This window comes from Neofelis nebulosa, chromosome 5, assembly GCF_028018385.1.
Source record: "Neofelis nebulosa isolate mNeoNeb1 chromosome 5, mNeoNeb1.pri, whole genome shotgun sequence".
Taxonomy (NCBI): Eukaryota; Metazoa; Chordata; class Mammalia; order Carnivora; family Felidae; genus Neofelis; species Neofelis nebulosa.
In genome coordinates, this window is record NC_080786.1 from 53,938,065 (window position 1) to 53,957,157 (window position 19,093).

Genomic DNA, 19,093 nt, shown 5'->3' on the forward strand with positions numbered 1-19,093 from the left:
TCATAGAAACCCAGAGTTGCAGGAGATATTTTTAGAGGTTCACTTGCACCTGTTCTATGAGCTTCTAAACACCTCATTCCCAGCAGCCCCCCCCCCAAATCAAATTGGTAATGAGAAAGTTCTGAGATGTGAAAATAAATCCGAATATAGATACAAATGAGATTGTGTATGAGACCTTGGGCTTTTAGAGAAAAGTGGTCCTATAAAGTGACAGTAAGAAGAATATAACCTTTTAGCCCAAATGTAGTGATTCCTTCCCTCATATCTATGCAAAGTATTTCTCCCTACCCCTTTTTTTTACATTAGCATATTCATTTATCCTGCCGGGTTAAATAGTCTTTTACAGTCCTTGAAACTGTACTTGTAAATGTGTCATTGACCATGTGGGTGGTACCTCTGTACTGGTCTTACTGAAAAGTCATGCCTGTGCATCTCCAAGAAGGAAAAATCATCTAAGATGCCTAAGGGGCCCAGCACGGTTCTCTGCCAGGTTAGGGTCAGGCATATCTGTTGGGCACATACCCTCATCAAGCCTAATAGGTAGATTATGCAGCGCCAGGTGAATGGCAGATACATCAGGTGAGCAGGTCTGGTTCTAGAGAGATGACCTCTGAGAAGTTTGCACACTCTGCCTTTTTGTGTCTATCTCTTATGAGAAATGTGAGCAATTGCTATATATTGTTAGTAGGTCAATCTGGAAATAAATTTCTTGTTATTTTGCTTTCAAGCATTTAGGTATATTTAATGAAGAATATCAGAGATTGCAACATAAGCTATTAAAAAGGACTGCTGCCATTTCCGACTACTTATCTATGTGAAACCAGATTCTCTTGATGTGGTGCAATCCAACAAAATAAATAAATGTAAAAATACAGTTGGAATAAGACTGTAAATGACTTCTATAAATTCTATTTTCAAATGTCTATGTACAACAAAGCCTCATGTTCTCAATGAAGGATATGATAAGTAAATATAAATTTGAACTAGAAGTTTTATGTTGATTAAAAACACTTCTATTATCTTGCATAGCAGTTTTCATTTTAAAAACAGATTCTAATACTTCAAGAAGAAAAGAAAAAGTGACAATCTTTGATTCACATTAATAATTTGCTCAGCAAAGTATTTTTTAATACCTGAAATAAAGGTATCCAGGGTCAGAATAGTCAAAACTTCTGAGTATATTAGTTTACAGTGGTTTGTAAGATTCTTAGATAAGTTTCTTATTTATGGTTTAAGGATAAAAAAATTTTAACCCATCTCATTTTTATCCTTCTCTTACTTCTCATTTCTGGGCCCCAGGGCATGTGGGAATATCCTGATACCAAGCGTTCTCTCTATATATGAAAAATGACCTTGCTGCAACAGGGGCCTTCAAGTCCATTACAGATGCTCTATCCCAGAAGTCACAGACCAAATTAACATGCTCAAATCATAGTTCATTGAATCAGTTTAAAATGCATATCAGAAAGCAAGGAAAAGGGGCCGCACTGACATACATACAATATAGTGTAGGACCGAACTACCTGAATCTTAGGTTATGCAGTATTTGTGTGTCCAGGTTTTCTGCCATGGCCACCTTCCCTGCTGATGATAAGGTTAGGAAACTGAGTTGAGATGTGAGAAAGGAGGCCCAATTAGACCGAGGTATCTGCCAATGACATGCAACTTGCTTTATCAGAGACACAGGGGCAAGTCCCTCTGGCTTCCTCTGTAGCTTGCCCCCTCTTCTGATGAGCTGCTATGGATTATATTTGCATTTCTTAGGCAGAGGGTACATAGGGCCAGAATGGGAGTCACCAGTTCACAGTCAGCGTAAATCTAATGAATATTGAATGCCTCGGGTTATTTAGTGTGTTGTGAATATTAGGTGCTTCTTTAGTCTTTCTATTCCTTTCTATGACCTGCACACGTGTTTGATCCATGTCTGACACATCCAGTCTACATATACTTACTTACTCACTGACACTTAACACATATGATGAATTCTGCCTCTGTCTGCTTGCTTACTCACTGTGTAAATCTAAACATCTTGCACATTTCACATATGTCTGACAAACTACTACATACTCATTATCCTTAACACCTCTTACAAGTTTCATTCATCCCATTTGTTTTTCTTGTTCTTCTATAACATTAACTGAATATTCTCAAGTGATACAGCAAAACCCTCTACAAAATCTCTTGGAAAAGCTGTCCACCATATTGGTCCAGACTCTCTGATCCCACTCTGGCCTTCCCTGCCTTTCAGGTCTTAACCACCTGCTGCTCCTTTAAGGATCCCAAGATAACCACCCCCCCCCCCCCCGCCCCCAACCTGTGCTCCTGCATCTTTCTCCATATCCTTACTCAACACTGCTTCGTAAGTTTGCTCATCATACCTTCAGGTCCACAGCTGCATGAAGAACCATCACGTGCTCCTGGTCCAACTCCAGGACCTGGCCCTTTGGATGATTTGTTAATTTCTCCCTTCCCTCTAGCTCCTTCCCTGCTGAACACATGGATGTTCAGGTCTCCCCTGTCTTAAAAATCAGCCACAACCACAACCTCCCTGTTCCACTGTACACTCAAGCTACTGCCCTAATGCTGTAATTCACCAACAAACTTCCTTACAAACGGCTTTCTACTCAGTCCCTCAACTTCTTAACCACTGATAACCTGGCTTTTATCCCAACACACTACTACTGAGATTATTCTCTCAAGAGTAACTGATGACTTCCTAATAGTCAGAACTAATGGCTTTTGGTGGTATTTACCTTCCACCCTACTAGTCTTTTCCACTTCCCTCAAAAAAGTACTTGAAGCAATTTAGCTCTGCCAGCAAATCCCCTGGTGACCCCTCACTACATTGGATTTCATTTTCCTCTCACCCTGTCAACCACACTCCCTTCCCTTCCTCTTGCCCTCTAAATATGGGCTTTGACCCAAGATTATTGTATTAGTTTTCTATTGCTGCTATAAAAATTTATCCCAACTTCATCAATACAAATAATTATCCTATAGTTCTGGAGGTCAGAAGTTCGTAAGTGGTCTCACTGGACTAAAACCAACGTGTCAGCAGGGCTATGCTCCTCCTTCTGGAGGATCTAGGGGAGAATCTGTTTCGTTGCCTTTTCCTCTTCTAGAGGCCTCCCACACTCATTGACTTGTGAGCTCTTCCTCTGTCCTCAAAGGCAACAACACTGGCTGAGCCTTTCTCATACTGTCATCTCTGTTCCTTCTTCTTCTGCCTCCTCCTTTTACCTTAAGGACCCTTGTGGTGACACTGAGCTCATCTAGATAACCAGGATAATCTCCCATCTCAAGGTTAGCTGATTACCAGCCTTAATTCCCCTTTCCCAGGTGGAGATTAGGACATAAATATTTTGGGAGGTCATTATTGTGTTCACCACAGGGACATCTTTGTTTCTTACTAGTTCTTTCTCCACAGTCTCCCCCTTCATCTAATTTTCTGCAGCTTCAACTATCGTCTCCCTGCAAACACATCCCAAATTCTGTTTGCCTGACTTCTCTCTTGAGCCCCAGTTGCCTCCTGCACCTTCAGCTCAGAACTTCATGGTGAAAAATAAAAGAACTCATTACTGCAGCCCAATCCCCCAGAATCTGTTCCTCCTTCTGACCTCCCTGTTTCTTTGCACAGCACCAATTTTACTCCAGCCAGTGGTTGGTCTCAAAGCCTCATGACTCCTTGTCTTGTTCACTTCCACGTCAGATCAGTGGCTGGACGCATTGGTTCATTTTTCACAGTGTCTCATGCAAGCATCCCTTTGTCTCTTCTTTTCCATTCCCACTATGACCTCCATCCTTTAGGCGTCTTTTTTTTTTCTTGAGCTGTTGTATTGCCTTTAATTAAGAGGGGGGGAAATCCATTTCTGCTCCTCTCCGCAGTACCTAAGAGCTATTTTACATGTTATTCTCATTTCATCCTGTCAGCAACCCAATAATCAAGGAATCAACATCCTCCGTTGATAGATGAGGAAACTGAATTCTAAGATAAATGAGGTGACTTTCTGAAGGTCATGATCATTTATATATTCATTTAAAAATATTTAAATGAATGAACAAATGAATTAAATGAGAGCTTGTTATATGCCAGGTATTATTTCAGATGCTGGGGATATTAGCACTGAATAAACCAACCAAAATCCAAGTTCTAAGTAAACTTGCATTAGTCTAGAAATAGAAAAGATAGGTATTCAAGAAGTGAACAACCAAACCAACAAGATTATTGCAGTCTCCTGGTTTACCCTAGCTAAGAGTTCTCTTCGTCTCTGAATTCCCAGTGAGCAAACACAAAATCTCTTTGAAGGCACTTAAATCATCAGTTGTTATATGCAGCCATCTCTATGCTGCCTTATTTCTCATACCAATCTCCTTGAGGACAGAAACATGTCTTTACACGGCACAGAATAGCCATCTGTTTCAACTGCAAGGTTGTAAGAATCAAGGGAGATATTGGAGAAAGTACTTCGTAAACTATGAAGCCATTTTCTAAGGTTCATTGTCGCAGGTGTTGCCGATTGTGTTTTTTGGGTGAACACAGAACATCAGGAGAGCATCAGGAGAACATCAGTTCTCCCTGATGTGGACAGAATTGATTTGCCTCATAATTCCTTTGCTTCCATCGCCCCTTCCATTGCAACTGAAAGCTTTATAAAATGTCTACCTGCTTTCCCAAAATTCCTAAGGAAAAGCTTGAAAGTTTAAGACAGTGCTTAAGACAATGATTTCCTTGCTCATCTTCCCCACCCTCCATAACTTCATTTTTTTTTCCTAAAATTTCATTATGAACATTTTCCAACTGGATAGTTCTTAGGTGAATACCCGCTTATGCACCTTCCAGATTCTACAGTTAATGTTTTACTAAACTTGCTTTGTCACAGCTTTCCATCAAACTATCCCTCTACCTAGCCATCATTTCCTCTCATTTATTTGATGCATTTCAAAGTTTCACTAAGCCTCCCTCTAAAAACTTAGCCTGCATATCATTAACTACAGTTCAATATTTGTTAAGCATATTTTTAAAGTTCTTTTGAGATAAATTTCACATACAATGAAATGCACAAATTTTAAATATATTATTCACTGAGTTTTGGCAAATGTACACACCTGTGTAAGCCAAGACCTTATCGAATCACACAGCTTGTGCCAGAAAATTCCTGATACCCCTCTCCAAGTCAGTCCCTGACCCCAGAAATTCGCTTTTGAAACTGTATGCTCCCAAGACCTGTAGATGTGACTTTTTATCATACATTTACTACCCAAAAAATCTCTTTGATTCTGTTGCTAGTAACTGCCAAATTGAAAAAAATACTTTTCTGGATTTACAGACACCACAATTTGCTCAATGGCAAAAAAGTAGCCCAGTCAGGAAATACTCTAATTTTTCCTCCTTTTAAATATACCTTTGATTCAAATTTAGGTAGAGCCATACTATAACCTTTTACCTTATGATAGATTTTTTTAAGTTTATTTATTCATTTTCAGAGAGAGAGAGAAAGAGAGATAATGCAAGCAGGGGAGAGGCAGAGAGAGAGAATCCTAAGCATGCTTCACACCGTCCGCATGGAGCCCTACTGGGGCTCGAACTCATGAACTGAGATTACAACCTGGGCCAAAATCAAAAGCTGGTTACTTCACCAACTGAACCACCCAGGCATTCCCCATTATGATAGATTTTGATTTCAAGGCCAACCTACATTGGCCCAAAGGGGTTTATTTCTCCAAATCTCGTGGGCCTTCATTTAGCATTGTTTAATAAGAACACATTCACAAGATATGACCCTAGAAAATCTGGAGGTTTGTTTTTCTTTGATGGCTTGTTGTTGTTTGAGGAGGAGGATTTATATTTTTGGGCATGTCACAACTTTCTTAGGCCTCAGTTTCCATATCTGGAAAATAACAGTGTATCTCATGAGGTCCTGTCCAAATCTGAAAACCAATACTTTTTATGGGAAGGAAAGTTGTAAAGACCTAAGAAGAAAAAAGAATCTCTATGCTACATAGACCATACTTAAACAGTTCACAAATATTTTTTGATCCAAAAATAACAAATGTTACTGTAGTTTGGTAAGTTATTCTAGCTTAAATGTTCTTGGAACAGCTGGTTTCTGTTTAAAGTTTTTTGTACTAGCAAATCATAATTTAAATTGTAACACAGAGTCCTCTCCAATGAATGACTATAAAGGGAAGCTGCCTTGATATATTACTTTTTTTTTTAATCTTGTTTATACCACTTGAGAGGGTTTTTTTGACAGGATTTGAGATACAATTGTCAGAAATTTGTTCTCCCCAGAGCCACCTCTGAGTCAGTTCCACTATTTATGGAACAGCAACTGTGAAGAGTGGGATCATGTTTAGGCTTTTTTTTTTTTTTTTTTTTTTTAAACAACACATGATAAATGTCTTCAGGAGCTTATGTAATCTATCCCAGAGCCTTTAGTTTTCAGAAGAGAACAGAGTCAAGGAAGTGGCTTTTTGGGCCTTGTACAGCTTGAAAGCATGTTCTCGAGTCTTTAGGTCATAGATTGTCCGTGTAGTAACTTCAGTAAAGTGTTAACAGCCTTTGAAGTTAAAGCTCTTCTGTCTTGGAAAGTTGGGGTATGCCTTCTATATTAGGTATAGGATTTCCATTTCATCTTATTTGCTACCTTGCAAAAGGAACTTTTCACTTTGGCCTACTTTTCCTTGCACATACATAGGCTTCCAGAACCTTCATCTAGGTAATTATATAGCAAGGTGCTCCTCACAGACATCTCTGTCTCTGTCCTGGCTCAGTAGAAGGACAGAGTTTGGGATGAGGATGTACTGAATATTGTTTCCTTTCCCTGAAAAGTTTCTATTCTCTTTTCTTCATCCTACGTTTAAGAAGACTCATGATCTAGCTCAGGCTTCTGCTTCGTTCATCAACCTTTCGTTGTGCCACCTGCCAATGAACACGTCTAAAGAGTCCTGCCCATATCACATGGCCTGTCTTTCTCCCATATTCTACAGAGAAGGGCTGTGACCTTGTGCAGGGTACCTCTCCAGAGTACCAGAGTATCCAGAGTACTGGGTTCATTGGAACTCAGTGAGCCCTGTGCTGAAATGCAAACCTGTGAGATCATCACTTGGGCCTTCCCTGCTGCCTTCTCATTCCCCTAAGTAGGATGCTGAAGCCGTGCATGTGAGTGTTTCACTGAAGTTGAACTCAGGTAGCAAACTTTTCTCCTATGTGAATCTCAAGTAGCAAAAATTAAGAATATTTATTTTAAAAAATGTTTTTTTCTCTTTCCAAACAACAGAGGCGCTGTTACAAAATTATAAATATATCACCATATATTCCTAACACACATTCCTACCCTTCCTTAAGACAGGGATTGAGGTGAAAACTTGTCAAACATGTTGATTTCATTCCTCAGGCAAAAAGTACTTGTTTTTCTCTGTCAGTAACATAATGAAAACTGCATGGTTAATAGTAAGAGTTTTTGAGGAGGTAGATAGATAGGTAAAAATTGCTTACGAATAATAACCCTATTGAATTTTTTTTTAATTTGCTGGTTTAAATTCAGTGAAGGTTTTATAGAGTACCATTTATGTGGTCGGGGCCATGTCATTAAGAAATAACAAAACAGATTGCATATGGCAGCTGAATAATATAGATAAGGAAATTTTATTTTATTGTTTACTTTCTTAATTTTCTGTAATTAAATTAGCTTCAAGAATTTACAGGCCTGGTTGTTTCTTTTTACATATCCTAAAATCCCAGGATGACCCTGAAGTACTTCAGAAATTGTTTCCCTTTTTTTCCCCCAGAAACATGTATTTCCTCTGAGTACTATCTGCAAGTCCAGAATTCTTTCCATTACGGCCTCTTAGGTAGAATGGCCTGTTTCTAGGATCATATGTCCTGTATTGGGGATATCTATATATTCAAGTCACGGCATTGGGTTATATAGTTTAGTTTCATTTTCACAAAATGAATGAATTATAGTGACTTTGATACTTGAATCAGCCCTCTCCCTAAAATTTTTTTTTAGAAATAAATATTTCATTCGATTTCTGTTTGACTTAAAAAGCAGCTAAGAGCCAGTAAGAAGTGGGGAATCAACAGAATTACAAAATGCCATTTTTTAAATGAGTGAAGACCCTCCTTTTAGTTCTAAAGTTGACAAACACTTTCAAAAACTCAACACAGAAAACATCCCTTCAGTGTGAATATGCAGAATGGATTGTTTTCCCCTTTGCATGTTAAAAGTTCCGAAATAATCCTTAAGGCCTCTTTTTCATAGCACCACGCAAGCAGCATCCGAGGGCTGGAAGGATGATGCCGGAGGTTAGAAATGTTCAACTGCAACATTGATTTGTGTCTGTCTCTCTCCCTCTCCCTCGCTGGCCTTTTTCCCTTTAATGAGGACTAGAATGTTTCCACATCAGTTAACTGCCTTCATAAAGCACCAGAAGGTCACACCAGCCCCAGACTGATCCTTTTCTTTGTGCCTATAATATAATTGGCTGATTGTGCCAGCGATGAGCGCGCCCCCTCCCCCAGCCCAGTCCTAGCTCCATGTTTGTGAGCCTGACTGCTGGTTTCCGAGGAGAGCGGCTCGGCTCGCTGCGCGCTTCCCGGCACAGGCAGTGCCACTGCGCAGGTTGATCAGCGAAACAGCATCCATTTTAATCTGCGGGGAGCCCCTGCCTTCCCAGGGCGTTCTCTCCGCCAGTGGATGCTCCGCGCTTTGCCTCGGCAGCCTCGCTGAGCAGTCCTGCTTTGGGGTCTGTGCCCTAGGATGCACTGAGATGGTACATCAGGAGAACTGTTCGTATCAGGTAAGATTTAAAGCCTGATTGCGAGGCCGGAATCCTTTGGGAGAGGAGGCCTTCCTCTTCCAAAGCAGCAGGTTGCCTCTTTCCGGATTTTCAAGGGATTTTGCCATTCCCCACTCCTGGCCTTCATCGCATACAGTATCTGAATTGTAATTAGGTTTTCTGGGGAGTAATGGGGCAGAAAACAGTGCTTCCTTGGCCTTTAAAGCATATTGTGAAATCCACTGAGGTGATCTGTGCTTTGCACATTCTCTATGTATGTGCAAAGAGAGGAACTGCTGTAAACTGTAATTGAATTTAAGGGGCTTCACAGAGAGAAAAGCTGGTCACAGTTCACTAGGGTAACATTGCAAAATATGGTTTTTGCTCATTGCATAGGATGTGAATTGCTTTGCATCCAGTTTTTAGGATTGTCTTTAAGGAAATTATATAAATACGAAGTAGTAATTGATGATCTGAGAAATTTTCAAAAATCAGCCAGCATGCACTTGATGTTTAAAGTTGCACTTGTTATGTCTTTCCAAACTTATTTTTACATGCATGTTATTTTAAATGGCTAGTAAATAAGAATTAAGGTGCCGACATGCATAAAAAACTCCACAGAGAAAATTTTTCAGGATTACATATTCACCTTTGTGCTAACTTGCTACGTGAAGTTTTGAATTAAACACTTAGACAATTTCAGAAGACCAGTTCTAGAGTGTTAATAACTCCTTCCCTGCAACTTGGCCTGTCGAGGCAGCATTGAAAGTGTCTTCCTTGTAAGCAGACAACGAGAATGTTCTCAGAGTGATTGCTCTTTGCAGCAGCAGGCATGGCTAATCCAAGTCCAGGATAGTTAATGTTGGGGTATTACCCAACTGACCGAGTTCAGAAGCTCTAAGAGACCAATTCTTTAACTTAACAATGCCTCTTCCTTGTGTGAGGTAGGTTACCTGAGACAAGCAGGTGTTTCTCATTAGGTCAGATTTCCCACAGGTAAATGTATGCAGGCAGACTCATACATGTCACAAGCCTCAAGCCGGTGGTTTCTCAGCTAAGTGTGCCTATACAATATATTCATACACCTTTTTCTCTGCTTAATAATTAGAATTGTGTAATTATGGGCCTGCTTTATTGTATTTTCATTTCATAGTACATGTAAGTCACAGACCCTAAATACCGAGATATGCGCTTAACAGGAATTCTTCCCAGGAGCAAGGGAAGATGCTGAGGAAACAGCCAAAACTTCACTTAGACACAATACCGAGTTTGGGAATGGAGAATGTCAAACATCCATGGAGAGCCTAACCTACTTATGGCATGGCTCCAGGTGACTAAATTACTATCATAATTAAAATCATTTTTCTTCTCTCTTTTCAGAGAAGCTATATAATTTAATTTTTGAAAGGCAAGCTACTATAAGATTATTCCCTATACCTTTTCATTCAGTTGATCGTGAAATCCCTGGTTTTATAGGTAAAAAATTGGTCAACTATCAGCATTTTCACCTGAAGAGAAAGGATTTTGTTAGCCAACTGCTCCTGAAAGAAGACAAATTGATTTTATTTTACTTGAACTATGACATGTAACACTGTCATTGTGTGTTTAATAGTTTTGAAGTATTTATTGCTTATTTTCATAATAAAAGTAAGTGTATTAGTCAGACAATAATAGTATATTCTGCATCTTCATGGGGTTTTGGAGTAGAACCACCTTCATGTATATGTTCTTTTGAAACACCCTCCCTTTATGCGTAAGTCAGTAAAAATGAAAACATTAACTGTGAAGCCAAGTCTCAATCCACTTGGAAATCTTAGTTTTAGAACCCACCTGGCACCACATGTGATTGGATTCAGAAAAGACAGGTTCTCTAAGTCCTTAGCTTGATTGTCATAGTCACTGATAATACTGACAGTAGGATGTTTTTCAGAAACCTGCCCCTTTTTGGAGGAAAGCTTATTTATTTATTTGTTTTTATTTTTTTAATTTATTTTTTTAGTTTCTAATTTACATCCAAGTTGGTTAGCGTATTGTGCTATAATGATTTCAGGAGTAGATTCTTTATTTGTTTTTAAGGATGAAAACGCAGCGACTAAAGCAAGTTCCTTAGGGTAGCATTTTTACTGAGTAAGGTCTAAGTTATTTGTACGACTGATTCCTTTCTTCCCACAAATGTGTACCAGAGTTTCTCAATGGAGAGTCCATGAATGGGGAACTTCAGGGGCCATTGCCCCAAAATTAAATCCACATTTTGGTGCATATGTCTAGGTGTATATTATTATTACTATTATTATTATCATCATCCTCAGAGCATAATGGCCTCCTAACTGCTCTTACCCTTGTCCACACCCCACAGTAGTCTTATTTTCAACACAGTATCCAGAATGATCTATGAAAACCTAAATCAAAGCATGTCAGTCATCTCAGATTCTCCTCCTCACAGTAAACCCCACATCCTCCTAGGTCTTTGGCCCTCAGGGCCTTGCATCAATTTGCCTCTGATTCCTCTTGGACTCTCCACATTGTCCCTTCCTTTCACTCCCCTCCCACTATGCCAGCCTTGCCTTGTACTTGCTGTCCCTTCTGCTGGTTGTGCTTCCCCCAGGTAGGGTTGCCAGATTTAGCAAATGATCTGCAGTGTTTGGAACATGCTTATACTAAAAAATCGTTCTCTGTGTATCTGAAATTCTAGTTCACCTTGGCATCCTGTGTCAGTAACTGCTTTCTCACTTTCTTCAGGTCTTTGCTCAAACGTCACCTTCTTGGGAAGGCCTTCTCTGGACTTCCTGTGTCAATTTCCAACTCCCCGGTTCTATCCCAGTGTTTCTATTACACTTCCCGAATTTACTTTTTTACTTGGCATTCATCACCATCTATCAGAGTTCATATTTTGTATGGTTCTCTATTTTCCGTCTCCCTCACTTTATGTAAGCTCCATGAGGGCAGGGATTTTTATATTTATATCCATCTGCTTTCCCAGTGCTTAGAACAAACCCTCAAGTAATATGGATGGATATGCTTACTCTGTATAAAATTGACTAAGAAAAAAGGCATGTAAACATACTGTGGCATCGTGGTTTCTTATATTTTGGTAGCCACTGGGATGACTTTCTGTCTTACCCTATCCACCCTTCCCTCCCCCCACCCCCACACACCATTAACCTGCACTGTTTTCATTGTCTGTGGGTCAGATAATCCTTTTGTTTCTTGTTAGTTTTCTCATCTATGAAATGGGATTTTTCCCTAGTTATTATCCTGGTATGGGAGCTGGCAGGTTCCTGTCAGAGGCCACGTTTCTGCATAAATAAGTCAGTTACCATGAATTAAGAGCAACCTTCTTCTGACGCACACCAGCGGCCCAGTGACAATTGTAAAGCAGCCAAGGAAAACCATGTATCACTTCATTTCCCAATTATTTGTTGCCAATGTATGGATGTAGAAGTGATTGATTGCTTTTTCAAATAGAGGATTATTTTGAAAAAGAGTTTCACTGCTACCAAGAGCTTGAAAACCTCTGAAGTGTTTGGACACACTGTGCTTTGAACAAGTTAACCCAAGGACAGATGCTCAGAGAGCAATTCTCAGGCAGAATTTTTTATGGTTGTTTCGTTTTTAAAGGTTCTCACATTGTCATCATCTCCGTGTACTTCCCCCTCACAGGATTTACATTCGCCAAGAGGTTACTGAGGCATGTGTTGTCATTTTCAGTTGTAGCCGTGTTAAAAGATAGAGCTATCGACCTCCATTTTCCAGTCTTGGGAGGAAGCCAATCTCTTCAGGAAAGAACCTTGCCCACAGCTTCAGGCCTGGCAGCCTTCAAGAGGCCAGATTTTTCTAAATGGTCTCTGAGAGGAAGCTTTGAAATTTTGTTAACTTGAAAGCACAAGTTTAGGTCAAAGGGTCCATTTTGCTTAAAAGCTCCTAAATATTTTCTTCTCTTTCCCTGCAGTTGGTTTTTGGAATTAGTGTGGATATAAAAACAATGACATGCTTTTATCCCTTTCTTCCCATTGCTTAAATTCCCTACGACCTCAGATATAGATCACGCCCTCACATTCTTAGCTACTGTGGGAATGGAGTCTTGAAAGAAAGACAAAATGGCGTGTGAATGACTCTCATCTCTTTCCTCCCTCGGGTACATAAAGAGACTCTTCTTCAAACACACACCTGGTCTTGAGGAAGCACAATAGAAATCTTTAATGTTCCCTCGTTTTCCTTAAGATAATTCCAGACCCCTTTGCATGGCACTCAAGACCTCACTGTGATCTGAACCCCTGGCAGAAACACTCCTCCCTCTAAACGCTATACTCGTGCCCCCATATTGCCATTAGTACTCGTGCTTTGCTGTGGTACCTCAGCCCAGAATGTCTCCCACCCACATACCACCTGCTTCTACCTACTGCAGGTTGATGCAACTTTCAAGACTCACATGCCACCTCCTTTGGGAAGCTTCGCCCTCTCTTCCCCCACTGACAGTGTCTCCTTCTCAGGGCACTTTGTTTTTTCTTCTAACAGAACCCATTTACAGCTTGTGATATACAAGTCTGTCTCCCCCATTAGGCAACAGGCTTCTTGAAAACAAGGACCTTATTTCATTTTTAAATTTGTTTTAAGTTTATTTATTTATTTTTGAGGGAGGCAGAGAGAGTACCAGCAGGGGAGGGGCAGAGAGAGAGGGAGAATCTCAAGCTGTCAGCACAGAGCCCAGCATGGGGCTTGAACTTGTGAACTGTGAGACCATGACCTGAGCCAAATCAAGAGTCGGCCGCTTAACCAACTGAGCCACCCAGGTGCCCCGGGACCTTGTTTCAATTCCCTACTGTACACGTGGCATACGTGTTCAATAAATGTTTGTTGGATTGAATTAACATTCTCCACATTCGGTGCTGTACTGAGTCCCCAGGACAAGAACTACCCATGCTAATACCAGAGAGAAGCTCAGATCTGTGCATTGCAACAGGGAGTTGGCGAAGCTGACCGCAGCACCCCTAGTCTCTGGCTTGTGAACCTCTTGAACAGTTGCCAGCGTGTCAAACATCCCACATGCCAAAAAAGGGGGGTGTAGCGCAAAGAATAAAATAAATGAGACAGACATCCTAGCCTCCCCAGAGACGATGCATTAAGAAGATACCTATCTACCTATTTCTCTTTCACCCCCAAAATCTTCCCAAGGTGAACTTCATGGTCTTTCCCCAAGCACTTTTTCAAAATAACGTGTGGTCAGTTGAGGCAAGTACTTATCCCCCAAGCCCCCTTTCTTAATATATCAAATTTTGCAGTGAATCTTTTTACCGTAGAGAGGAGTAGTTTTACTGCCTCCTGAAACACGAAATTTTTCTTGGACAAAACATTTCAGTCCAATTGAAGTGTCATACCCAGCACATAAGATAAAAGATGCCCTGTATTGATTCCAAATGATAAAATTAGGGAGTATATCAATTTAAGTAGTACATCAAGATATTTTTTAAATTCTTGCTGGAGAAAGTAGTAAACATGCCAAGATTCTAGTGGGTTATTTAATAGTTAACAAAGGAAAGGAAATATATTCTATCCCTGTTGACATCAGGCCAAGTGAGGGCTCATTTCCCAATCCCTTCTTCCTGTGAATGAGAAAACAAGATATCAAATTTGAGTTCATTTAAGAATCCACCCAGTTTAAGCCTGGTTTCATCCCCAGCCAGGAAGAAAAATATATTGACCTAATGGAAAGGGGAATTTCAAAGCATTTTAGTGCATTATTTAATACAGGCTTTTAAAAATAAGTGCAGTGAAACAATTTTTAAGTTTATAGTTTTTTTTAATTGGAAAAAGATTTTCCCATAATTAATAGCGTTGAAGAATACTTCATCTGCATTATTTTGCCTGGTTGATGTATAGTTGTGTTTTTCTGAGGATGGGATCACATATATATCCCCTTAATTTAATTAAGAAAATAATTCTGGATATAAATTTATCTGTACTTGTTTTTAGCCAAGATATCTGAAAATCTAATTCATATGTTTTACCACAAAAGGAGCACAGTGATAAGTGCCCAAACGGGGAAAAAAAAAAAGTCATTTCAACAGAGTTTCATTATGGCCTGATCTGAAATAGAAATTTAGTACAATACATCATTCCTATTTAAAGTAGCACTTGGGGCTTCAAATACCATGATTCAGACACCAAGTAATTTTAAGAAATAAATATGCAACACATTTCAAGATGGACATCTAGTATTTTCTCTTGGAAAGGGGATGCAATGAAGGATGGGAAGGAAATGGGAACATCTCTATGGTAAATATCAGTGCATGGATGATTTTTGGAGAGTAGAGACCCTACATTCTCTCACACACACAAATACACATAATCTTGGGTGACTAATCACAATTTCACATGCAGAAGTTCAACACTAATAGAGCCATATCCTATTATTTAGTTATATCCTCCATCCCAAGGGAAAATTTGAAGTCCTGATATACTTACTATTCCCCGTGCAGTATATAGAAGCATCAGAAACTATCAAACTTCCTGAAATAGTAAGTACTTTGACACAACTATTTGAATTCAGAGGGAAACATCAGAGTGGCCTGTGACAGTTAACCTAAGAGAGAGCCACTAATGGGGTAAAAATGCTAAGAACACAGAGAAAAAAGGGCATTGTCCTGGTCCTCCTTGGAAACGTGCAGTGGCCATCAAAGTGAGTGCAGTTGAGTTTCTTGTGCTCAGGTTTTCAGTTGAGCAGGAAGATTTGTGTCTGTGGCCCTCAGTCTTTCAGATATGGGTAAACGCCTGACACTGCCAACACATTCACCTCCTCCACCCCACTCCCAATGCTGTCATTTTAATTTTTTTAACCCGCACTAAAAAGTCCATTTAAAAATTGCCTGCATATTTTTATAGCTTATCTAGCTATCAGAATACCTTAATGGAAAGCAAAGCAAATTTAGATGAACTTTGCACAGAAGAAAAAAATAGTTAATTTGCAAAGAGATTATAAATTAGGCATCAGTTTGTATAGCACATGGAGTTTGGATTTTAAGGTGGAAGAGAATGCAGTGGGATGCTGAAGGGTTAATCAGGATGAACTAGAGTTTCCATCTATGAATAGGAAAATCTTTTGACAGCACGTGAGTGATTTCCCAGTAATGTGGTCAGTGTTTTCAGAATCGATCATTTCCACCACTGGCCGATAATGATCATTTAAAAGCATTAGCTCACGTGACCAGTTCAGATGTGGCTTGACAGGAAACTTCAAGTTCTAGTCCTTGAATTTCAGGGCATTGGGTGAGAAGAGACCCTTTCAAGCTCAGGGATTATAAGTAGCTGTGTGTACACTTTTTAAAGGAAAATATTAGTAGCATCTGGGCCTATGTTATGTCAGCACAGTTCATTTTAGAGAGGTCAGCATTAGAGGAAAGAACCAGAGGAAATTATCTGTAGGAAGGATGCTGGGGGCTATTATCCCTTTGTTTGCATAGCTACTATAGAACCACCAAACATTATACTCAGCTCAAATCTTCCAAGGTGGTCTTTTGTTTTGGATTTTCCTTTCCTCTACTCACTTGGACCTCTTGGAAGTAAAATTAATTACAGTTTGATCCCAAACATCTAAAGTCAGGGTCTTGCCACCATGTCTGGCAATATGGTCTGAAATAGATAATAGCTTATAAAGAATTGTTTTCAAGGTCTGAAGCTGGACTTCTGAAATTGAAGGTGCATTCAAAATTCCTAGACTCTTAAAAATGAAATTTCTGATTTCAGTAAGTCTGGGGTGGGATCTGAGAGCTTGCATTTCCAGTCAGCTCCCAGGTGATGCAAATGCTGTCGTCAGAAGGACACACGTTGAGTAGCAAAACTCTCAAAAACACCAAAGATCAGACCCAATGGTAGGAAAATACCTTATATTCAAGATGACCCAAGCCATTCAGATAGTGGTGGTACAGCTTCTTCTGGAAAGGGTCTAAGTTGTGAACCTATGTGCTGAGCACTCCTTGAGGAGGGGGTGCAAAGTAAATTCACAAGTGGGGCCCGCCAAGCTCTTGCATCCATGTTTCAGGGGAGATGTTCTATCACTTTTCTCTATGTAGTGCTTATTAGAGAACTACTTATGACAAGAAGAGGTATAGGGGTTAGGGAAAGGGAGTGGTCTTTCATACTTGTTACTGTTGTTTGGCTGGGAAATTTCCATCTTGGATTTTGAGGTGGCCTTCTCCAAAAGATGGTACGGTAAAAGTATGTATGTATACATGTATATGTATCTATGTGGTCAGTATATTAGTGTATATATATTAATTTGAATATAGATAGTTAATGGTGAGAGTTTAGTCATTTTAACTAAATGTATAAACCCACCGGTTAAAATTACTACTAATTACTTACTTTATTACTACTAATAAAGATATTAGTAATTAGGCTTATAGTTTTATGTATTTTGCTCAGTCTTGTAAATTTTAATGTTTTAAATGTTGACTTATTTTTGAGAGAGAGAGAGCAGGGGTCGGGCAGAGAGAGAAGAGGACAGAGCATCTAAAGCAGGCTCTGCACTGACAAGCATTGAGCACGATGCGGGGCTTGAACTCACAAATCATGAGGTCATGACCTGAGCTGAAGTCATATGCTAAACCAACTGAGCTACCCAGGTGCCCTCTAGGTTTTTATAATTTCATCCATGTTAACTTTTTTTTTTTTTTTTTTTGATGGGGGTGGCATGTGCATGGGAGGGGCGAAGGGAGATGGAGAGAATCTTAAGCAGGCTCCACACCCAGGGCAGAGCCAGATGCGGGGCTCAGTCTCAAAACCATGAGATCATGACCTGAGCTAGAATCAAGAGTCAGATGCTTAACCAACTGAGCCACCCAGGCAGGCTCCCCCTGTTAACTCAGCTAAGTGGACTGGGATGCTAACTAACCTAGGCAAGAGATTGAAATTCCTGAAATTTGTGGTAGTCCCCGTCTTTCAATCTAACAAGACCTACTTTTATCTTTTGAACATGTGTGATTTCCACAGAAGATTTCAGTTGAAAAGCACTAATAGGAACTGTTAATGTTTCCTACTGTGGGGCATTTAGAGGAAACATTTAAAAAAAATTTTTTTTTAATGTTTATTCTTGAGAGAGAGAGAAACAGAGTGTGAGCAGGAGAGGGGCTGAGAGAAAGAAGGAGGCACAGAATCTGAAGCAGGCTCCAGATTGCTGTCCAGCTGTCAGCACAGAGCCCAACACAGGGCTCCAACTCATGAACGCTTAACCGACTGAGCCACCCAGGTGCCCCTAGAGGAAACATTTTAAGTAATACATACATTTCTCCTCTCTTCATGTATTTATTCAGCAGCCTTTCACTGTCCACTTAACATATGTAAGGGGTTGTCTAGATGCTGTGGGGAAAACAAGATGAATAAACAGAAATCCCCGCCCCCTTAGAAAAAGGCTTGAAACCGTAACAGCTGTTGGAAAGAAGTCACAGTAGCACTAAAAACACCATGGTAAACTAGAAAGGAAAAGTCGCCATACAGCACGTTAGGGCATGACCATCAGTGAGGGAGCTTTTATTTTATTTCTTGAAAGTCTCATTATCAGGGGAACACCATGTGGGGTGTTCAGATATGCGATTTAGAAAACGTTTCAGTACGTGATATTATGAGTGCAACCAGAATCCTCAGTATTAAACCCTAATTTTTAAAAGCTGTGCCTGACTATTTTCTTGTGTGCAGTTGTTTCTTACTGAGGCAGCCAGTAGAATGTGGTATAGCACACCCATTTAGAAGTGGAGGGCCCAGGTTTCAATTGTGGCCTGGGCCATTGGCAAGCCGTCACGCCTTGGACAAGATACCTAACCTCACTCAGGTATAAAACGCAGTTGATAATAATATCTACTCCAGAGGTTTACTGTGAGGATTAAAGACATATGTAAGAGACACGTGTAAAGTGCCTGGCACATAGCAACCCCTCCACAAAGGACAGCTATTGTTACTATGTTAATACCTGTCATATAATAAGATGCATGCATGCTTCCTTCACTTTAATCTCCTTTGGCAGGATTTAATCTACCCAGGGTCTTTGAAAGTAGAGCATTTTTACCCAGAGCCACAGGTTTGGAGAAATCTGCAATGTTGGGAACACCCACAGTGGGGCTGCACTTGGTGGCCAGCATTGCCTCCCAGGCCTGGAAGGTGTTCTGAGTTTCTTGTATGCACATAGTGGGACCCTTGTCCAGAAGGAGGGTCCTGGGGTCTGGAGGAGAGTAAGACAGGGTAGATCTCGACTGGGGAGAAGCTCTGCCCAAATGCAGGTGTGGCTCATGAGATACAACTTGTCATCATACTGTCCAGCAAA

The 19,093-nt window shown here is 40.1% G+C and overlaps 1 protein-coding gene across 6 annotated transcripts in view; it reads left to right on the forward strand.

Annotated features, from left to right (window-relative positions):
- The window catches only part of SCHIP1 (schwannomin interacting protein 1), a 572,399-nt gene that overhangs the window by 510,809 nt on the left and 42,497 nt on the right, over positions 1-19,093 (forward strand). The window contains exon 1 of one of the 6 annotated variants that reach the window (XM_058730345.1): positions 8,531-8,805. The exons of the other annotated variants lie outside the window; for them this stretch is intronic. Within the exon in view, the coding sequence (XP_058586328.1) occupies positions 8,776-8,805 (30 nt within the window). The 5' untranslated portion in view covers positions 8,531-8,775. Of the gene's footprint in view, positions 1-8,530; positions 8,806-19,093 lie in introns of those variants that run through there. 6 annotated transcript variants of the gene reach the window in all.